Here is a 19,729-nt window from a genome sequence, read left to right on the forward strand (position 1 = left end):
AGCTGCTTCTGCTGCCTCTGCTGCTTGCTGTCTGAACGTAGCATTAGACAACAATCAGGATATATGGACAAAGGTCTTAGGATATAAATCTGAATTATTTTCTTTAAACAAAAAACTGTCTAGCTGAAAGTTTTGTTGGAGAATGTATCTAATAGAACCAAAAACAAAATAATGAGTGTTTTCTTTACTTTAAATTGAGTGTACACTTTGGTTTACAATTGCATATATTCTAAATTGCTGCAAATAGTTTTGACCCCAAACCTTCAGGTGTCTGCAATAGAGCCTATGAGGAATTTCATTTTCAGCCTTATGGCTCTGTATGTGTCAGCATATATCCAAATCAACAAAAGCCCAACTTCCTGAGATTAGTTTTTACAGCTGCAGTTGCAGCCATAGTTGTTAAATAATGTCATCACAGTAAAATAGTTCAAACTGTGGATAAACACAAATTACAGCCTGGTTGCTTCACCTGTTTTGTTATTTTCTTTAATTTCAAATTTTTCCTTTGCAGGTTTTAAAATAATGTATCATATACTCGTTTTTCTACATCCCAAAACCCGTCTTTTTCACAAGGAAGAAAACAAGGAAGATAAAAAAAATTCTTGTTTCTTAATAATTCCCTTTAACTGCTTTATCAGCATAACCTCATTAAATTTTTTTTTTTTTCCAGAATATATCAGGCGGCCCAAGTTCAATTAAACAGCTGTCACCCGAGGCAGGTCTCAAGTCCCATCTCACCGCTGTCAGTGTTACTCTCAAGTGAGATCTCAAAGTGCGATGAAATGTCACATTAAATTTACTGAATACTGTTCAAATTACGCAGTGCTCCTTTTAATTCTGTACCATATAGTTGTTTTTCTCATTATTTATGTCTTGTTTGATGTTTCGTTTTTACAAAAAAGGCAAGATAAAGAAATGTAAGATGACTTACAGCACTTGTTTATAAAAAAAAACAACTGAATATTTAGACCATGGGAAATTAAACAAAACCTTTATTGTAATTACTGGGACTATGTTAAGATCCTTTTAAAGGAAATAACCACAAAACACTGTTTCCTTAAACAGAAAACACAAGCATGGTCATTCTGATGAGTTATTTTACATCGTTCTAAGTTAAAAACAGGAAAATATTCTCAGATATATTTTAAAGCAACACCTCAAACACCCTGATTTCCTTTCTAACATAATTGAAAATATTTGAAATTAAAAAGGTAATTGTGGACCTCTATAGATGTTATTTATCCTTCTGTCCATTTTCCAAAAAATGTCAGGTTGCCATGTTTAAAATCTGATAATTTTTATGTAATAACAATAGTCAAGATTGATGCCCAGGAGATACTTTAGTGGATAATGTTTGAACTGATCTCTCAAGAAAACGAATACAACTTGTAAAAAAGTTTACTATAATGAGTAAGAGTGTCTTTATCTACACAGAAAGGGGTTCATTGAAATTTTAAGTTTCATATTCTGTTCTTTAGAAAGCAGTCAGATTTTGCTCTAGTCAAAAGTCTGATAAGCAGCTTAAAAGACACTCAGATCTCTGGCTAGGATATTGTATGTTGTTACTTTGTATGTGCTAAATCAGCTGACTGTCCGTAATAATGTCCAGTGTAAAATATATGAACCCTCAGCCAGGTCATTCTGCTCCCTCCTTAAGATTTCTCTCATCTTAGGGCCTGACAGATATTTTTTGTTACTCCTTTTTTTTACAGCTTTCCAGAGGTAAGCTGGTTCCATTTAGTATATGTTTCCAAAAATTTGCTTTATGACATCTTCTGCTTTGAAGGAGATATAAAATATAAAAGCTTAGCTAATGCCTATTTGATTAAAACAGGCAAAATAGGACATGGACTTGATAAACTTTTGTTCATATTGTAGTAAGAAATCTATAATTAAAGTGCCAATGTGATTATCTTCACTCTTCCCCTTTGGAAACTGGATTCATTCAGGTACAATATTTTATTTTTCCATTTACAAAACATTTCTTATCAATTAATCAATGAATCAACTGAATGACTGAAAAGCCACTCGTAGAGGAAGAAGCCATTACTCAAAAGGCAATATAAAAAGCCCAGTTACAACCAGAAAACAGGCTTAATTGGAAGGCAATTGGACCTTTGCTGGCTCCCACCAGCGTGAAAATAGGTGTTGAAATGTCTGCAGAACAAACAGAGCAAAAGTCTGGCTGCTTTCAAATCAACCTCAAATCACCTGTTTTGTGGTTGCCATGACCCGGATAACGGAGAATTTATGCAGGGAAGCCAAGTTACATTTTAAAAATGCACTCAGGGACAAAAACATGTAGTTTGATGTATCTAAATTGTGTTGGCTCATCATGATCACAGCTACATTTGTGAAAAAACAGGGAAACTTAAAAGCGTGAAAACAACACCTAACATTAAAGGAACGTCACTATCAGTTTGTGTGGGTGTTCTGCTGCAGGAGAGACTGGTGCACTTCACTAAATAGATAGCATGGTTAGGAAAGAATGACATTTAGGCACAAAATGGTCTTCCAAAATGACAGAGATCCTATGAGTACAGGAAAAACTGTTTTGGGTTGTCCAATAAAAAAATAATGAGGGAGTGAGAGTGTATAAGCAAAACTGCTTACAGACCTGACTCAGTTTGTCAGGAGGAATTGGCTTAAATTACAATAAAGTATTACAAGAAGCTTTTGGAATTATGATTAAAATGCTAACGAATGCAAGTCACAGCAAGAAAAATCTTGTTTTGTGACTTTTAATACCATGTATGTAAAAACCTTGTTCAACTGTTCATATTAGACAGAAGGTTGTACCTCAAAAAACAAACCTAGTTATCAAAAATATATAATTGTATTTGTTGACAAGATTAATGAGGAATATTGCTTCTCACAGAAGAGAATTAAAGACAATGATTCATGAAATCAAGCTTTCAGAAAAGTTTGATGAGGTGCCATAAATGATTTATTGTTTGGTTTTCATCAGCCATAAATCATTCCTATATTTTAGCTGAAAGAAAACTTTTGTTGCATCTGTCTCTTCTGTGCTGGAAGTTAAGCTTCCTTTCAGTTACGTTCTTTTTGATTTAATGTATTTAAAAAAAAAAACACATTTAAGTCCGTTTATAAGACAAGCTTAATTGATATGAAATTACCTGGAAAGCAGTCAGATAAAATTTGAATTGAAATTGAGCATTTCGTTCTTGCACTGTCTATTCATGCTCCATTTGGCATTTAGAAATACAGCTGCACAAAAGTGTCTGTTTCTGAGGGCCCTTTGGATGTCTGTTGTATTTGCTCAGTAGGACCACTTTACAAAAGATGACTGCTGTTTGTAGAGGCTGTTGTAGATTGGAGATGTGAAAATACCAACTGAAAGAAAACCGGATAAATAAAAATCAACAGGGCTTAGTCTGCTGCTTCAGATTCATACCTAGAAAAACCATCAGGTTTCATTTCTCCTCCCACTGACTGTACCTAAACTATATTATTGTTTGTTGTAGGCTGCAGTTCAGCAGATGCATTGTCAGTATTTTACATCAGCATCTTTTGGAGTCAGAGGGTGATACTTGTAATACTTCCTAAGAGCTGGTATCAGGACAATATTCACTATATTACTACAATGGAATGGACAGGGGCGGATTTACCCTTAGGTGAAACTAGGCAGTGGCCAAGGGCCCCAAGTTCCTGGCGGCCCCATAAAATTCCCTTTACAGTTATGGTTAATACAGCTATTACTTATTTGTTAATTGTTAAGTGTGACTCAGCCCTCCCCCTTTCAGTGTCCACCACATTGGATCAGTCCATTTTCTGCACATGTTCAGAAAGGTCCAAACAAGCAGCAGCAAACCATTTGAAAACAAACAGTGCAAAGAGCAGTGTTGCCAACTTAGCGCTTTTATAGCCATATTTAGCTACTTTTCAGACCCCTTCTAATGCTTTTATTTCAAAAAAGTGCCTAGAGCCCAATCCAATCTTTTTCTGCTACTGAACTCTGCTCTCCAGAGCAAGTCGATTGGTAACCCCGCCTCCTGCTCTCATCTATCTTGTCTGCTGTCATGATTCATGCAGCTTTTATTTAATCCAAATGAAAAATGGAGAACAGATAAGCAGATCATGGCTTGTCTACGGTGAAAAGAAGGACTGAGTTATTTGCTTTTGCCGTTGACTTTTTGGAAACACAGAAAGTAGCAATCAGCTAAGTGAGCTTAGTGCTTGGGAAAAAAAAATTCACAAGAAAACCACAAGAAAAAGGAGAAGAAGAGCGGGAAAAATATAAAAATAATAATGTGCTTCTATTCTATTAAAATTTCTGTATCTCTATAATGGGTCTGTTTAATGTGCTGTCTTCTCAATTCAGACGGCCCCATGCCTGTCTTTGCCTAGGGCCCCAAATTTTCTAAATCCACCCCTAGGCTTGAATAAACATCAGTGTGTTCTGAGCTACTCAGCATCTTTATACAGTGGTGTGAAAACGAGTCTATACCTTTTGAACTTTTCCTATTTGTATCTTTAATGCCATAAAGCTTAGATTATTTCATTGGATGTATTTTGGGGGTATCTATGGTACTGTATGCTGAGCTTTTGTCATTCTTCTTTCCAAAGTAGTTCAACCTCATTCAGATCTGATAAAGTTATTTTCTGAATATAAGTCTTGCCATGGATTTGATAAGGTAATAGACTAATAGACTAGGTAATTCCAAACATGAATGTCGTTTGATCTAAACTGTTCTGTCGGCACACAAGCTGAAACTTTAGGTTTTTGTCAACCTGGAAGGTGAATCCCCAGCCCAGGTGTAATTTTTACGTAAATTCTAGCAGGATTTTTTTTTTTTGCTCTAGCCATATTCCCATTCCTATGACTCTGGTGAAGAAAAGTACTCCTCCAGTATAATGCTATCAGCATGAGTTATCATGGCAATTGTTTGCTCAGGCTAATACGCTGCTAGCTTCTTAGCAAAAACTATACTTTGGGCATCATCCCACAGTCTTTATTTTCTGTGTTATACTATTTCTGTCTTGGATCATTAAATCCCATAATCCGAATTATGGGATATTGCTTTATAATCTAACCCCTGTTTAAATGAATCTAAAATCCTTCACCCAGATCTGGCTGTTTTTTGGTTTTCATGACCCTGACTGCTTAGTAATGCTCCTTAAAACACCTCTGGGGCCTTCACAGGATAATAACCTAATTTAAACATTGATGAATGCTTTTAGCTAATTGAGTGACTCTTGAAGGTGATTGGCTTCAATAGACGACTTCAGGGGAATCAGGGTAAAGAGAGCAACGTATAAATTAATTTTACTTATAGAAAATTTTGAAAAAAAATGTATTTTGATCTTTCATTAAAACAAAAAGCACAACCAAATATATACAATAAAAATAAAAGATAATGAAGGTGAGGAATAGCTTTACCACTTACTGTATCTGACACATAAAAGGAACTCTAGTCTTTATGGCCCTAAGTTTGAGACTTTGGAATTAATGAAATATTTTTTACTGAATTGATTCATAAAATATTTTACAAGAAAAACTGATCTACTGTCCCACGGCTTTTAATTGGAAAGTTTTATTCTAAAGTATTATTTTCTGTCTGACCTTCCTTTGCCTTCCCTCTCTACTGCTTATTTTTTTCTTTACCATTTCCTTCTATTATTCTGTCATCGTCTCAACACCTAGCACTCACCCTCCTCCACTCCTGTAACGATGGAGGCAAAGTTGTCATCCAGCAGGATCATGTCAGCTGCCTGCTTGGACACATCAGAACCGGCAATCCCCATGGCAACGCCGATGTCTGCCTTCTTTAAAGCCGGAGAGTCGTTCACTCCATCCCCCGTCACGGCCACGATTGCCCCCTGTGCCCAGAAGAAAAAAACAAAAACTGTCAAGAGGAGAAAGATAAGTAGCCTACTGTGATTTAAGTTTTTCCCCTCTACCATCACTTTCTGCACTGCCCTTCCCCCTCTGTCTTAATAATGTCTTTTCAGAGCTGCTCTGGGGAGATTAGTAAAGAAATTTAAATAGAGTCGCAATCATTCAGTCAGATGCCGTCAGAATGAGTAAGCTAGTGTGAATTGTTGCATGACCTCAATACATGAATGCAATACTCAGATCAAATGTCTTTTCATTGCATAAAAGCCTTTTTTTTTCAGGAAATTTAACTTACTGTTAATAATATACCTTACAGATCTACTCTTGTTTTTACCCTTATACTCACTAGCTCTTGTTGCAGGAACTCTCACAGAAATGAACAAGCGGGCACAAAACCATGTATTCATCCATTGAACCACCTGCCTGAACAAAAAGCTCAAGAACACTCAAACGAACACACATAGAAAGCTGCATTCAGCAGTAAATGGCAGGGACACACAAACACTTTTCCTTACACACACTTTTATTCAAGCATAGCTCCACAATTAGTCGTCAGCAGGCACATTCAAGCATCCTTCCTGGGGTTATCACATGATACACATGCTTGTATTCAGCTATATGAACCAACCTCCTGAAATTTAGCTGAATGTTTCCCTAAAAAGGGCCAACTATACATTCACAAACACATGTCTGACCATTGACCTGTCTCTGGCAGCCCTCCACGATGATGAGCTTCTGCTGAGGAGAGGTGCGAGCGAAAACAATCTCAGTGTGGTTCCTTAGCAGGTCGTCCAGGTACTCGGTGCTCATGTCCTTTAAGTCTGAACCGTGCACCACGCAAGCCTTTGCATCCCTGTGAATGGCATACACATGAACAAAAACACCACGGAGTCAGTGATACCAAGCTAGGAAGGGGGTGATTTGACATTTTCTTGCCTGCCTCTTCTATTGAATATGTCGACTAATGCTGTGCAAAATACACAATGCTGTAAAAGGTTGTTCTGTAGGATCAGCATTTAGGCATTAGAAAAACAAATGCATGCCAAACAGCGGTAGGAAGCTATAATGGTGAGACAGCCAGGAGTAAAATCTCCCATTTAAAAGCATCAAAACTGATCATACCGAAGCAATAAAAAAACAAAAAAAAAAATGTTCTTCAATTCTATATAACTTTAAACATAACCAGTGTTAATAATGATATGACATTGATAGTTGAAGAAAGGATAGAATAGAATAAAATAAAATAAAAAATAGAATAGAATTTGTTTGGGCTAGCAGTGGCGGCTCGCCAATAGAGGGCGCTGCCCCACCAGCCCAATGACCTTGATTAAGATATAAAAAAAAAAAACAAATCAAAATTAAATTATAGAATTAAAATATTTCGAAATATATTGATATATATGTTCCAGATGTGAATGATTAATCTTGAACCAGATGTGAATGATTAATCTTGAACCACAAGTAAAGCGTAATTTCGCTTTTGTCCGATTGGTGACGTATTTCTGCCGTAGGGCGCAAAATGTTTTTGTCCATTGACTCTCATTAAAAGTTGTACATGCGCAGTGACTCCTCTACAATAAAGAATTATAGGCAAGCTCTGGTGCGCCCTGAGGTGGCAGCTACTGTCATCACAGTCGTAGTGTAGGTGATGGAAAGGCCGAGTGAAATCCCTTAAAACAAACTTACGAGAGAAGCAGAAGGTGAAATTGTTTCGACCTGATCAGCCGAACTTCAATATTATTCAGCAGCCCTAAGACAGATGGATACGGTACACTTTGTCTGTCCTGGAAAAAGACGGTACACTCTGTCTTTTACCAGGACCTGATTTAGGTTCAAGGCTTGGCTAACTGCATGCAGCGGGGCTGACGCTTTATTCTGCTTTCCCTGCCTCCTTTTTCAAACATCAGGATCTGACCCAGCATGGATAGACAGGTAGGACTGATTTAGCACTTTTTAGGAAAGGCAAAGAGGCATGAACAATCTAGGATTCACATGGAAAATAATATAATATAGTGTCACTTTTATAGATGTTTGTTAATTTGCATAGTTGCTCTTAAAATAAACACAATATCGGATAATAAATATTTTTTATATATTAAAAAAAATATAAAGCTGACTAATAGTTTCTCCATTATTGAACTGATACATTATTTTTTGGGGTTTGTGACACAATATTGGACCATGAAAAACACAGATTTGCCTTCACAAAGCCTAAGTAGGGCAGAATGTATGCACAAAAAGTAAACTGTACATGAATTCTGTTTATTTTTTAGAAAGTGTTTCTTTAATGTTTTTTGTTGTTGGCATTCATATAAATATACTGGTGTGATATCTTAGTATATGTTTGATTGGTTTTTGGTATATGTATATTTTAATTTATAGCCCCACCCCTGGAGAAAACTCCAGCATCCGCCACTGTAGGCTAGGGGTTAGGTGTAGGACTAAGGAGTGTGAATTAGATTATGGTTAGGTTTTATACCAGGAATGGTTTGCTTTGGGGTCAGAGAAGAGGAAGTCAGTAGAGATCAGTTAGGACGTTAAAAAGGTTTGTAAATGTCTGTGTGGGAGTGTCTGTATGGTATATTTCATCATGGAGCCAAATAACATAGAGAATTCAACAATAAGCTAACCCTGACATTTATTCTAACCTTAACTATAACCAGCATATTTTTGACCTTAACCCACAGTTAATTCACACCATACCTCTCTTAGAGAGTCTAACCTGACTCTCTAACATTAAAAACGGGGGTCCAACACATAAGGAACAGCCTTCAGTCCCCTTTTGGTCTCAGAAGGTTAATAAATATGCTAAAAATGGCCCTAACTTCACTCTAACTCCATTCTAACCCATCTCTACTGCCTAACTGTAACCCTTACTCAATACATAACCATTACAGGCTCATACCTAACCCTAACCTAAATTGAATTTAAGCCTTAGTCCTAAAAGTTACCCCTGACCCATAATTCCCCTCATGGGGTCCAGGTCTCTGGCCCCACAAGGTGCACTCGGTCCCCACAACCTGCTATTTTTCTATAATGTATCAAATAAAATAAAAAAGAACACACACTTTCAGAAACATATCATAATTTTTTTTTTGTTTTATCCTTTTTTGCACAAAGACCAGCAAAAGGACAAATAACTCAATTAAATATTTTTTTGACGGACCACATAGACCTCTCCTTTGAAATATTTTGTGTCATTTTAATTTTCAGTCTGAGACTCGCAATATTCATTTTTTGTTAAGTTTTCTTATCTTTGTCCCCTGAAATAACTTTCTATCATTTAAATAACTTCGGTGAAACCAGACCTTTTTCTCTAATTCCCCGTCTATTAGCTCAGCTTAACAGCATCTAACCTGAGCATCTTCCAATCTAAGTCCTGAATAATTATATTTGCCTGCCCTTCCTTTAAACACACACTCCTCCTTCTGGCACACACATCCAGGGGACAGTCCACTGCTCACATCCTGAACCGCTCAAACAATCTCACAGTGGGTTGCCCTTAGACGCTTGAGCACACAACCACAACTTGCTCTGACACACAGACACACCTGGGGTTAACCTGGCACAGAGGGATGTTCAGTCTCTGAGCGATATCCTCAACCGTCTCGGTGCCCTCAGAGATGATGCCCACCCCTTTAGCGATGGCCTTGGCCGTAATAGGGTGGTCTCCAGTTACCATAATTACCTGTTAAAGGCAGAAATTCTCATCAGAAAGCGTACTGTGCTGGGTCATCATGAGTGGGAGCATGTTTGAGCTTAATTATAGAAAGCTATACAAATGTGATATATTCTTAAACTAGAAAAGAATAATGTAGTTAAAGAGCTCAAGGTTGATATGGAATCATTTGATACAGAATAAGGAATCAAAAATCAGTCTAGCAAAATACGTGGAGCTTTTGGTTAGTATGATACGGAGACAAGCGGGAAGCTTCAGAAACACTCTGTCACAATATGAAGTTTAGCCAGGATTATATTAGCTCTGTTCTCAGACTTTCTACAGAAAAGATAATTGAAAAATAGATAAAGAAAGCATTCTAAATTGGTACAAGAATTTCTGACAACATAGAAAGTATGTTCAAAAAGGCAGAATCCTTGTAAAACTCTTTGTGTTGCAATTATTCCTGTACAGCAGGTCCAAGTGAGTCCTAAAGTTTCAGATGTTTCTCTGCTTTAACACACCTGATGGCTGATTAAAAGGCTTTTACTGAACTGCACTAGTCTCAAATGGGTGCTTTAAAACAGGGAAGCGACTGAAACCTGCAGTAGACTGACCTTCTTGACTCACATCAGACCAACCTGTAGTTAGAAAGCCAGAAAAAATCAGTCCTCTAAATGCTGACTTCCTGATTTACTTTTAGTTTTACTTTTTGTTTTTCCTCATTACAAACAATAAGTAATTAATTTTAGTCTATATTAATGACACATGAACAAGCATGAAAAAGGACAAGCCAAAGATTGTTTAAGAAATGCTTCATTAAAAAAAAAAAAGGTGACAGTTTTCTGATAAAAAAAATCAAAACATCTTTAAAGATATATTTTTTTTTCTCGAATTAACTCCAGCATATTTCACATTCACATTCCTCCAGTTGGAGGAAACTATGTTGAAACAATCATTGTGTGTCTTTCAAAAATTCATAACTAATGAAAGCTCGATAAAGTCGTTAAATTAAATGTGTGAAATCCCTTTTTTCCGCATTTGTAGTCTTGCCTTGAATTAGAACGGCTTTTCCTGCTCATTATCCCATTTCTATCTCCGCAGGCAATCTGCTAACCTTTCTTTGGCCGAGCTTGTTTTTCTGACAAAGCATTCTCTGTTTGTGTAAGCGGCTGATTAAAGTTGTAATTAATACAGACTTTAACAGATGGAGACTTTTAGAAACAGCTATCATAACAAACTGATTTATTTTCTTTATGACCTCTAGCGCTTACTTTTTACTGAAAAAGTGTCCCTTTTGTCATTTTCAAATTATTTAACTATATCTCTGATTTTTTTAAGCAACCCCTGAAAACAATGATTAATTCCTATGATTTGTTTTTTTTTTTTTATGTTTATAGATGTCCGAGATCAGCCTGTTTTTCAGTGTAGTCCTGTTTCTCTGACTGTCTGTGACTGGCTGGATGTGCTCTCTTCATCCTCTGACATGAGAGTTGGCTCAGAGCTCGTCTGCCCGGCTGTGTGTGCTTTTTATATCTCTGCTTCTGTCTCTTTGAACCCCAGTCAGCCTCGGCAGATGGCCGCTCACACTGAGCCTGGTTCTGCTGGAGGTTTCTTCCTGTAAAAGGGAGTTTTTCCTCTCCACTGTTGCTACAAGCATGCTTAGTGTGAGGGATTGCATTCGAGTCAATGAGTCAATGCAATCAACTGGTTTTCCTTAGAAAACTTTGAATCAATTTGACTGTATGATCTGGTGAACTGTAAGATGCCTTGAGATGACATGTGTTGTGAATTGGCGCTATAGAAATAAACTGAATTCGATTGAATTTTTCTGAAGAAAAAATCAATCAAAGTATTTTGTGGCCACTGTAATGACACAAGCTTTTTTTGTATAAAATGAACTTTATTTGTCTGCTGGTCATCATTGATTATGGCTCTGGAGGTGATTTGAACTCCAAGCTGTGATGTGAAAAGACATTTGATTTTTCCAATACCTATTCTAAAAAGCTTGACATTACAAAGCCACAGGAAAGGGCTTCTCAGGAACAACAATGACAGATAAAACTGTACAACCGATTACCTTGATGCCAGCAGAGCGGCATTTACCCACAGCATCGGGCACAGCGGCACGCGGCGGATCAATCATGGAGATGAGACCCAGAAAGCAGAGCTGCTCTGTGGGGAAGTTTGTCTCGTCACAGTCGAAATTGAATCCTCGAGGAAACTGGGATGAAGAGAGATTCAAGTGGCAGAATCCTGGAGGAGAGGATGGATCAAGGAGGTGATTGCACATCATGGATTGAACTTACTGCAGCTTCTTTTTAAGGAAAATCATTCCAGGAACGGACAACATTTGTGTGCCTCTTTAACTCAGAGATTACAAAAACACAGACAGTGTAAATATTAACATTCATTAACCAAATATTCTCATAATGTCATGAAGTATGTATACCACGTGCAAAATTTAAATAATCTATAAGAACAAAAAGTCAGAATATTTTTTGTGAATTGTTTTTTTTTTCATCTTAAGCACAACTTTTTTAAAGGCATAGTGGAGGATTTTTTTGAATTTTTGAAAAGACCAGCCCTCTCTGCAAAAAATGCACATGAACAACCCTGTACTTGGAACGCCTATTAAAAGCATGCAAGAGCATGTGCGAGCCCATTTCGTCCACGCAACAACGCAACATAAAAGTTGCTGTTTGCATCGCTCATACAAGCTTACTTTCGAAAAGGAGATTTGCAATTTTTCCACTATGTCAAACTCACCACCGGTCAGTGAAAATGGGGACGAGCACGTAAGACAGCCTTACGTAAACAAATCACCAGTATGATTGACAATTAGGAGGACCACATATTATGATGATCCACCAGAAAAAAGAACATTCTCCACTCTACCTTTAATAAATGTTGAAGAAAAATAGAATCCATGTAAGTTTCAGTACAGTATGATCACTCCATGGCTATTTTCTGACTCATAAAAGTGGTTTTTTTTAGTTTTTACAGCACTAGTAGCTCGTTTTTTGGAGAGTGGGCTGACAGGAAAGGGGGTAAGAGAGAGGGGGAGAGACATGCTGCAAAGGACCACAGGTCGGATTCGAAACCCGGGTCGGCTACATCAAGTACTAAGTCTTCCGTACATGGGTTGTGTGTGCTAACTACTTCACCAATAAAGCACGCCCAACCCATAATGTTTCATTGCCCACTCTCGGGTAAAGACCACGGCAACTATACTGGGGAGTTGCTATCCTGAATTCTGGAAGTTTAAATCGGACATTTAAATCAGTAACAATTTATTACATAACAGATAGAATACAACGTCCTCTTTCTCTGAGATTGATTTGTATTTTTTATTCAGGAGGTGAATGTTAGAAAGTTGCCAATTTATACTAAAATTGCTATAATTAAAGAATCAGTCTTTTCATGCATGCATCTTGTTGCATAGAAATATGAAAACAAAACACATTTGTTTTGATGGAAAGGCAAATCTACCCAAAAAAGTTTTAAAAAACATTTTCTTTTTTGTCTTGAAACATGCAACTCATGATCATCACCTCCACCAGGTATTACAGAGACACAATAATTTACATGATTTTCAGAGTTTCACTCTAAAGGTGGCAATGTGCCTCGTTCCGCTGCTGTGACATCTACTCTAACAAAATGATGATAGCACATAATTATTACCTATGACACTTTTTAAAAGATATGCCAAGCTTTTTTTTTCTCTCTCTCTGCTGTCAAAATGGTGACATTTACTGAGTCGGAGTAGAGAAGATGTTGGAGACGGTTACCGTAATGACTTTTTACCTAAAAATGGTGTCTGACATTTTTCCAGGGAAAATATCCTTTTACAACCATCATTTTATATTTCGGTCATGAATTTGACCTGCGTTAACTTACGTAACCTGCTTTCTACCAAACTCTTACCAACACTACGTAGAACATCTGCAAGGACATTTTGTAAACTGATCAAGAAATACATTTTTCTTTAAACAGAGGTCATTTTAGTTCAGTTTTTTTTTTGTTTTGCTGTATTTCTTTGCTAGACCGCAGTGCCATTTTCTTTGTTGCAAGGATAGCAGTCTGCACTTTTATGGGGACATTTTCAGCAAACTACCCTGTTTACCAAGAAGATAATAAAAAGTAAGTGCTGTGTCCAACTGCTGCTCCTCTCCACCTATTACCAGACACACATCTTGTAATGCCGCAACACATACCGAGCACTCTCTCTCCCAGTCCGCCCAGATCCAGGTAGGCATTCTGGAAGGCTTCTTTCCAGCTTTCATCAAGAGGTTGCTCCTGGCCATGTATCATGATTGTACTGCACCTGTAACATTTAATAACAGACTTAGTGTCACTCCTCCTTAAAATAATGGCCTGAAATAATGGTCATAATAATGACCAAATATATGTCAATTATTCCACCCTTGGGGATAAAATAGCTGCTATGTCAGACTGGAAAACAATAAATATGCTTTAACATTTGAATATGTGTTTTAACTGTTAGATATTATCAATTATATGGATAGAAAATACATATTATGCAATTAAAATGCATTTTTTATGTTATCTAATAATAAGAACTTGATAATAGTTGAATTGACATTGTAAGGAGTTTATGGTCACCAAATCTATGTTTCTATTTCCCAGGTCACTCTTAATTAAAGGGATTTTAGATGTCAATAAGTTTTTTTTCCTGTTTACTAAAGACTATTGTTATTATTAAAAGCTAATAAATGGGTTATTATGGTTTAAATGATTGATTTCATTATATCAAAAAGGTTTGTGTTAAATATCTGCTGATGAATTAGAGTTGACTGCTTAACTTTTTATAAATTAATGTTTTTTAACAAATTACATGATCATATGTTGTTAAAGAGCAAACATTTGTTTAAGGTTAGGTTTATTTTTTGGTTTGCATTTTGTAAAAAATAAGTAAAAATTAATTGAATGGTCATCTCACTATTAAATGACCTCATATAGTTTTAAATCCACAGTACAGTAGGCAGGATTATTATTTATTATACTGAATATTGAAAGCACCTTTAAAACATCAGCCTACCTCAAGTAAGCAGTCCTGCTCTCTGCGTGTTATGCCATATGCTGGTATTGCATTATATTTCTTCTGAGACTCTATTGTTTTCATGATTTTTGTGTGTTTTTTGTCCTTGTTACATGTATGTTTCATCTGTGGTCTTTATTTCTTGTTACAGGTACCTTATGTTTCTCCTTGTACCTGCTGCCCTTATCCTACGGGACTATGGATGAAAACTAGCCTTGAGCTAAATCCAAGTGTATTTACGTTTCCTGCTGTTCGTTAATACATGCTGTCCCTTTCACATATAAATAAATAAATAAATAAAACATAAAATAAAGGTAATATTTACATAATTTTATATTCACTGATTAAACATGTATCTTAATATAGCAAATATTTTCTCAACCGTGCAGGGACCATTATGTTCAAACATTGCATGTCAATTACTTGTAGATCAACTAATACTGATTTGAATACCAAATATCCATTTAAATATAATATCTGTTTTTAATTGTTTGCCTTTTTACTCATTTTATAATAGCAACCTGCCAGAGAGGCCTGCAGATAGAAATTAGCCCAAGGCATAATATGGCATTTTTATATTTGTTCAAATGTTCATTAATATGCACTATCCATCTCTTTCTCTTAAATAAATAAAACTAGTTAATAAATGGTAAAAGGTTAATCACATTTATTATATATTTGCATTTTGTCATACAGAAAATTACAAGCTAATACTTGCTGACATTATTATGGGAAACGATGAGATTTATACATAAGATTTATTAACCTGATCACTCAGTCAATCTGTTTGACAATTAATCGTTACAAAAGGATTTGTAAATAACTAGTAAACCGTAAAATATTTAGAAGTTGTCAAAAGTATTAACTGCTAAGGTATCGGTTCATCAATGATCACCTAATGATTTCCTGACAAATCTTTCATCATGCAATATTCTGAAGAGTTGGACAATAAATCTATTCTTACCCTTTAGTAATCATTGTCTATGTCCATTTGCAGATTTTTAGCTAAGTAGTGGTTAATGTTGAACCTTTACATAGTGGCATTTTACTTAAAGTAATAATTAATTCTTGTTATCTGCTTATATATCAATTTAAACAGCTAATGATGAAATAATACTACATAAAAAGTCACTCAATCCCTACCAGATGCATAATTTGTTTTTAATAGCCACATATACTGGTTAATTAAATCTTTACATATAATTTCCTACAAAACTTACAGCTAATGCATGTTTTATAATGACCTAACCCTATTGAACAATTAATAGCAAATAAATGGCTCACAATTACCTATTGAGCAGATATATATAATCAGCACATATAAAGTTAACAATTAAAGCTCAATTAAAGCTTATCTTATCATTGGCTAGTGAAATTGCTAATGATAAGAAAACTATCGGCATATTCTTAGGTTAAAAAAGCAGCTGAAGAAATGTCAATATTTATCCAATGAGCTTCTTTATGAGCTAGTGAGGGAGAAGTTTCTAGCTTCAAAGTGACATTCGTTAGCTGTTAAGCAATCCAAATTAACATGCAGGTTAGGCCCCCTTAACAATGGGGCTCGTTAGAGCCTTTGTTGCCCGGCTCACTGGGAGATGTTTTGGTCCCATGCATGAAGGTTAGCATTAAGCATATTGCTGAATGATACGTTTTTGTTTTTCTGTGCTCCTCCTTTGTTTAGAGATGGTTTGACATAAATGGCTTCTTTTACATGTCAAACATCCATATTCTCTGTCCAAAATAGGGGTAGGTGGTCCTAAAATTTAGCTATAGGCAATAATGAATGATGGCCCCAATAAGGTATAGTGAGGAATTGCCAATATCAGTTAGATTTCATGTAAATTTCGCAAGCAAATTTTGTAGCTCAGCTTTTTTTAAATTACTTTTGGTGAGTTTAATGCAGCATAACGAACATTAAAATGGGATAGGTACTAATGTACAGACATTATATAAGTAATAAAAATTGCAGTCAAGATGATAACACATACATTAATAAAAATAATGAATTATTTTCACCCACTGGTTTAGATTAGTGATAGAAAGCTCCAGCTCAGAACGGTACATCTTGCCTTTAGAGGGTGAACCAGTTGCACAGCAGCCTGTGTTGTAGGAGGCGGGGTGATATTTTACTTTAGTGTGAGGCCATGTTGCATTTGCTGTAGATTGCTTCCACTGGCAGATTAATTTATGTCTGTTGCTGCTGTGACACTTTGCAGCAGACGGATGGTGTATGTAAGATTAAATCTGAATAAACTACAGGGTGTGTGGCTATGATGATGAAGGACCATGTCAACATGTTCAACAAAGTAACTTTCTGGCCTTGTTTTAATACTTAAATACAACACTGGAAATTTAAAAGATCAATGACTACAATATATGAGGCTCAGGATACGCTTTTACAAGTCATTGCTTTCATTTGCTCCACTACACCAGAAATGCAGAGTATCTGCATTCTATTGCGAAATGATAAACAACACAGTATTTCCAATAATATTAAATTATTGATGAACAAACCTGTCCAAGATTCTCTCTGGTGCACCCTTCATCACCAGCAGATGACCAGAGGGATTGTCCTCCACTTCATGGATGGAGAGCTTAAAGACACATAAAAAAGAAACATGCATTGATTTACTAATGTTCAATTTTCTTCTTTCAAAGAGAGTGAGATTTTCAGCAAAGCGATACTAGGAAAGGACTCTGTAACATCATTTGAGGGAGCTGCTGTGGCAATCTTCCAACTGATTTAAATGAAAGTCACATCAAAGCTGACTTGACAGAACAAACATTGAAACTCATATGCATTCCTTTCATTCATGCTGTTTTTTCAATCACACTCTCACATGAATTGTTGGCATGATATATTTTTCTATTGCCCTTTCTCTAACAAGACTCATCACACAGTCCCCCAGATAGTTTGTATCCAAGTCAAAGCCTGTTTAATCTCAGAAAACCAGAAATGGCCTTTTTCCTCCTTTTTGACACAGACATTTTTATTTGTAGTCAGACAACAGGTGTAATAAAAGCATGCAGAGAGTATTTTCTGAGCAACAAGATAACTGCTGTTCTCCAACTCAGATCTCCTAGTGCACTGGGTATAAGAACATTGACAGGGAGATACAGTACCTACAAGCAGTAATAGCTGATCTGGTGTTACACAAGATATAAAAAAAAATATTGGGATTACTTTATATGATGTATTATTAAGTATATGTTACCCTTTTGGATCGTAATATGCCATGTAGTTAGATATTAGGTCAAATCTGTTCTAATCTTTGTGAAAATGAAAGCTAACCAGCAAAAATACCACTCTATGATAAAAGAAAATCTAGTGATTGCTGTTTTAAATGAGGCCAGATGAAAATATATCTTTAAGATGAAGCAAGTACTGGACAAATATTTCATTTCCTCTCATTTAATGAGTTATATGCCTCGAAACGTGAAATGTAAAATCAGAACTTTGCTGCCAAAAAGAAGCTATTTGGTTAATTAATACTAAGGTAGTTTTTGTGTTCTAGTGCAAAAAAGGCCAAAGCTACTGAAAGGAACCAGAGCTTCCTTAACATTACAAAGTTGGGAGCATGTGCCATATCATCATTTTAGTCTATCTTCTTAAGGGAAGCCTTAATACTGATATAAGAAAATGAACTTAGATCAATTAGGAGTAGGTCCGACCCAAACCTCTAAGGGAGGTAGCAAAATTTGTTTTTGGGCCCTCTGCTTCAGCCATGATTTTATATATATTGATGCAATTAACAGTGGGAAGATCAGATCATTCACATAGATGCTTTAAACTCACTACAGCTCTGCCAGTGCTGTCTGCAGTCGCCTATTGGTACTAAATAGGTTACTAAAACTAAAATTGAGTCTTGGCCTGGTGCCCTTTGCTGCATGTCTTCTCCCTCTTTAAACCCATTTCCTGTCTGCATACTTTCAAAAATTGTAAAAATAAAGCCCATTATAGCATAAGAAATAATCTTTAAAATTCTAAAATAACTAAGTACGCAGTTTATTTATAGTAACCAGAGGTGTCAAAAGTATTGATTTTTCTAAAGTATTGGAGGAAAAAAAGTTACTGCACCAGCCTATTAAAGGAAGATTTCTCTAAAATTGTGGGTGATAACTTCCTTATACTTAATCTATTTTGTTTTATAACGAATGGCAACAGTGGGAAATTTTACTTTGCATCATCTTGAAAAACGATTTTTTGGTGCAGGACCGAGTGAAACCACAAAAATAATTCGCTTCTGGATGAAACTAATTATTTTGATAGTTTTTATTACTTTAGATGTCAACAGGCCATAACCAAAATGGGCTTAAATGAAACAAAACTAACAAGTTTATATTTAAAATGGAAGCAGTAGAAATTAGAGATAATTGCAAGAAAATGTAAGCAATAGAAACTACAAGTTGTCTTAAAATAATTACTCCAGACCAAAATTTCTACTTATGGGTATTGTGGAGGATTTTAACAAATTTTTGAAAAGACCCCCCCCTCTCCACTTAAAAAAAATGCACATGCACAACCCTGTACCCGCTTCCGAGACGGAACACATATTAAACGCGTGCAATGCACAAGCCCATTTCTACTCGTGCAGGCTCTGTTTAAAAGTTGCTGTTGTCATAGCTCATACAAGCTTATTGTGCCCTAAATCCCTCAATTACTCTATATATATATATATATATATATATATATATATATATATATATATATATATATAGTGGTATATATATATATATATTTATGGTGAACTCCTCCATCGCTAGGTGCCTCNTCATACAAGCTTATTGTGCCCTAAATCCCTCAATATATATATATATATATATATATATATATATATATATATATATATATATATATATATATAGTGGGGACTATATAGTGGAATTTATGGTGAACTCCTCCATCGCTAGGTGCCTCCGCCATCTTTGTTATTAGTGTCCACTGTCGGGTAGTGACAATCTATGAAGACAGCGAGCCGCTGTGACAGCAAATCTGCCTCTTCTCCATCTTTCTTTTCTTCTCATACACTTCGTACACACTTTTTCTCTTACGACCGTCAGTCATGTTCAAAGAACCACGGTGAGAAAGGTGAGCTACAATGACTATCTGAAACCATACCTCACCAGAGATATACGGCTGAAAGTGCTCATA

The 19,729-nt window shown here is 36.0% G+C and overlaps 1 protein-coding gene across 1 annotated transcript in view; it reads right to left on the reverse strand.

Annotated features, from left to right (window-relative positions):
• The window catches only part of LOC107092351 (sodium/potassium-transporting ATPase subunit alpha-2-like), an 88,946-nt gene that overhangs the window by 24,139 nt on the left and 45,078 nt on the right, over nucleotides 1-19,729 (reverse strand). Inside the window, exons 12-17 of the mRNA XM_015386792.1 lie at nucleotides 17,092-17,171; nucleotides 13,733-13,842; nucleotides 11,596-11,771; nucleotides 9,409-9,545; nucleotides 6,560-6,710; nucleotides 5,673-5,841 (exon numbers count right to left, since the gene is read on the reverse strand). Of these exons, the coding sequence (XP_015242278.1) occupies nucleotides 5,673-5,841; nucleotides 6,560-6,710; nucleotides 9,409-9,545; nucleotides 11,596-11,771; nucleotides 13,733-13,842; nucleotides 17,092-17,171 (823 nt within the window). The remainder of the gene's footprint in view (nucleotides 1-5,672; nucleotides 5,842-6,559; nucleotides 6,711-9,408; nucleotides 9,546-11,595; nucleotides 11,772-13,732; nucleotides 13,843-17,091; nucleotides 17,172-19,729) is intronic.

This window comes from Cyprinodon variegatus, unplaced genomic scaffold (genome assembly GCF_000732505.1).
Source record: "Cyprinodon variegatus isolate N-32 unplaced genomic scaffold, C_variegatus-1.0 Scaffold17, whole genome shotgun sequence".
Taxonomy (NCBI): Eukaryota; Metazoa; Chordata; class Actinopteri; order Cyprinodontiformes; family Cyprinodontidae; genus Cyprinodon; species Cyprinodon variegatus.